We start from the raw sequence: 2,701 nt of genomic DNA, 5'->3' as shown, positions 1-2,701 counted from the left end.
TTTTTTTTATTGATTTCAGAGAGGAAGGGAGAGGGAGAGAGAGATGGAAACATCAATGATGAGAGAGAATCATTGATCGGCTGCCTCTTGCATGCCCCACACTAGGGATCGAGCCCGCAACCCAGACATGTGCCCTGAGTGGGACTCAAATTGTGACCGCCAAGTTCGTAAGTCAACACTCAACCACTGAGCCGCGCTGCTGGGCTAATACCAATTTTTTTAAATGTGGAAAATGCCCACAGTATGTTTGTAACTAGAAGAAGAGTATGCAAAACATAATTACAGTATAGTTATGAATACATGTAAGTATGTATAAATTCATACACACACATAAAATGAGAGGTTTATTTTTTTTTTAATTTTTTCTCTTTTTTAGTGGTTTATTTCTTTTGAACTATTTTGCTTTTTTATAGCTTTGATCGTGTCTATTTCATAATAAATATTTGTACCTTCTGTTAAGTTTTAAAAGTCTTTTTTAATTGTAAAATAACATGATATTTGGCTTATAAATAAGTAAATTCTACAAAAGAATCATAAAGTGAGTATAAACTAGTCATCCGTCCTGGTAACAACAATTATTAGGTTTGGTGTCTATTTTTCCAAATTTTTTTTTTCTAAGAATATACAAACTTATCCCCCTCTCACACACAAAGTAGAACGTTTATAATTGAAAGTCTGCTAGTTTCATTTTGAAAAAGCAAATTAGAGCCCTAGTTCATCTGGCTCAGTGGATAGAGGGTCAGTCTGGGGACTGAAGGGTCCCAGGTTGGATTCCAGTCCAGGGCACATGCCCGGGTTGTGGGCTAGAATCCCAGTGGGGGCGTGCAGGAGGCAGCCAATCAGTGATTCTCTCTCATCATCGATGTTTCTATCTCTCTCTCCCTCTCCCTTCCTCCTGAAATCAATAAATATATATATTTAAAAAGGAAAAGCAAATTAGAAAAACGGCTAGAAAGGATAAAATATAAGACAAATACAGTAAAAAGACATATTATAAAAAATACTTTAAAAGGTATTTAAACAGACTAATAGAGAATTACAAATAACCATATTAGCTAAAGTAATATATTAAAAATAGTCTCGAGGGAAAAAAAATCACTTTCGCTACAAGCTTCTCTCTCCAAGAGGCCTGGGTGACAGTGAGAGCTGCAGTTCTGAGTCCAAGAACCGTAGTCCACCCACATAGGCATTGAAGTGGGGGGCCCCAGCCTTCAGACAGGCAACTTTAGAGCTTGGGATCATCTTCAGGGGGAGATATGTCCCAACATCAGCTTCAGCCTCATCCTGTTTTTTGTTGTTGTTGGTTTTTGCTGCCGTTTACCTTCAATGTAACAGTAAGTGCAAATCTGATTCCAGGCTGTCCCAGCTCAAAACCTTCAAAAGCTGCTTCCCTGGTTCCTGAATCAAGCCCCCCCAAACCTTGTTTTGGTGAAGGGTTCCAATCCCGGCTCCCTGGGCACGTGCCCACCCCTCATATCTCGCCCAGTGTACTCACAGGTTGGGAGCTGGCGGATACATACCTGGGCAGAGACCAGGGCTGTCCTCTTCCCTGCTGCATGAACAGGTCCAGCTCCACCCCACACTCAACCTCACATGCAAACTTCATTTCCCGATTTCTTACACAGGTCTTCAGGAGTCAGGGGAGGTCTTATTTAGCCCGAGTGTCTCTCTATCTTGCGACAAATTTCTTTCCCAGACCTCCGCTTCCTTATTTCTAAAATGAAGACATAGCACATGGGTCTATTTAAAACAAAAGACAAAGATTCTTTTCATTTATTTATTAATTAAATATATCTTTATTGATTTCAGAGAGGAAGGGAGAGGGAGAGAGAAACATCTTCTATAATAATAAAAGTGTAATATGCTAATTAGACCGGAGGGTGGGGGAGGGGAGGGGGGGCTGCAAGAGCAGAGCCCCTTGCACGAATTTCGGGGCATCGAGCCTCTAGTCGATGATGAAAGAGTCATTGATCGGCTGCCTCCTGCACGCCCCGCACTGGGGATCCACCCGGCAACCCAGGCACGTGCCCCGACCGGGAATCGAACTGTGCCCTCCTGGTTCATAGGTCGATGCTCAACCACTGGGCCAAGCCAGCCGGGCAGGGTTATCTTTTTAGATGCCCCCTCTGCCCCACCCCAAAACAGGTACACAGCAGACCCTCCCGAATAGCCTGTTGAATTGATAAATCTGTGGCTCGCATCCAGTGGTTGGCGTTCAATAAATAACTCACGTTTAATTTAACGCTTGGTCTTTCCAGGAAGTCTGCGCCTTTCTCGAGAGCAGGAACCATCAATTCACTGAAACCCCGATGCAAAGAAGACGGACTCAGCTGGGCCCCGGTGTTCAAAGGTTCACAGCAACTCGCTCACATTTGACAAATTCCTTTTCCACGTCAGTGTGTGCAAAGGTGGGGAAGGCGAGGCCAGCTGGGAATTCCCCGGCTCGAGACGAGGTTGCGTCACAGACGGACTCCGAGAGCCGGGCCCAGGAAAACATCTGGCCTTCTCATTGGTTGCCGCGGACCCGCCCACTGGGAACCGGCCAATCCCGGGCGCCGCTGGAAGCCTCACAGCCGCACACAGCCAATCAGAAGCAGCGCAGGAGAAGCAGCGGCGGGCGCTGACGCGATGACGGCCCAGCGAAAAATGTCGCTGCGCGGACGGACCTGTCCAGGGGCTGAGAGGCGGCCGGGCCGCTGAC

The 2,701-nt window shown here is 45.9% G+C and overlaps 2 protein-coding genes across 2 annotated transcripts in view; one reads left to right on the top strand and one right to left on the bottom strand.

Moving 5' to 3' along the window:
• Positions 1–2,695, bottom strand: part of FSD2 (fibronectin type III and SPRY domain containing 2) — a 22,507-nt gene extending 19,812 nt beyond the window's left edge. The window contains exons 1-2 of the mRNA XM_014549587.1: positions 2,232–2,695; positions 1,521–1,714 (exon numbers count right to left, since the gene is read on the bottom strand). The gene's annotated coding sequence lies outside the window, so the exon portion shown is untranslated. The remainder of the gene's footprint in view (positions 1–1,520; positions 1,715–2,231) is intronic.
• WHAMM (WAS protein homolog associated with actin, golgi membranes and microtubules) overlaps positions 2,629–2,701 on the top strand; it is a 19,904-nt gene continuing 19,831 nt past the window's right edge. The window contains exon 1 of the mRNA XM_014549586.1: positions 2,629–2,634. Coding sequence (XP_014405072.1) covers positions 2,629–2,634 — 6 coding nt within the window. The remainder of the gene's footprint in view (positions 2,635–2,701) is intronic.

The sequence above is a fragment of the Myotis brandtii genome, unplaced genomic scaffold (genome assembly GCF_000412655.1).
Source record: "Myotis brandtii unplaced genomic scaffold, ASM41265v1 scaffold561, whole genome shotgun sequence".
Taxonomy (NCBI): Eukaryota; Metazoa; Chordata; class Mammalia; order Chiroptera; family Vespertilionidae; genus Myotis; species Myotis brandtii.
This window is presented reverse-complemented; position numbering and strand designations above follow the sequence as displayed.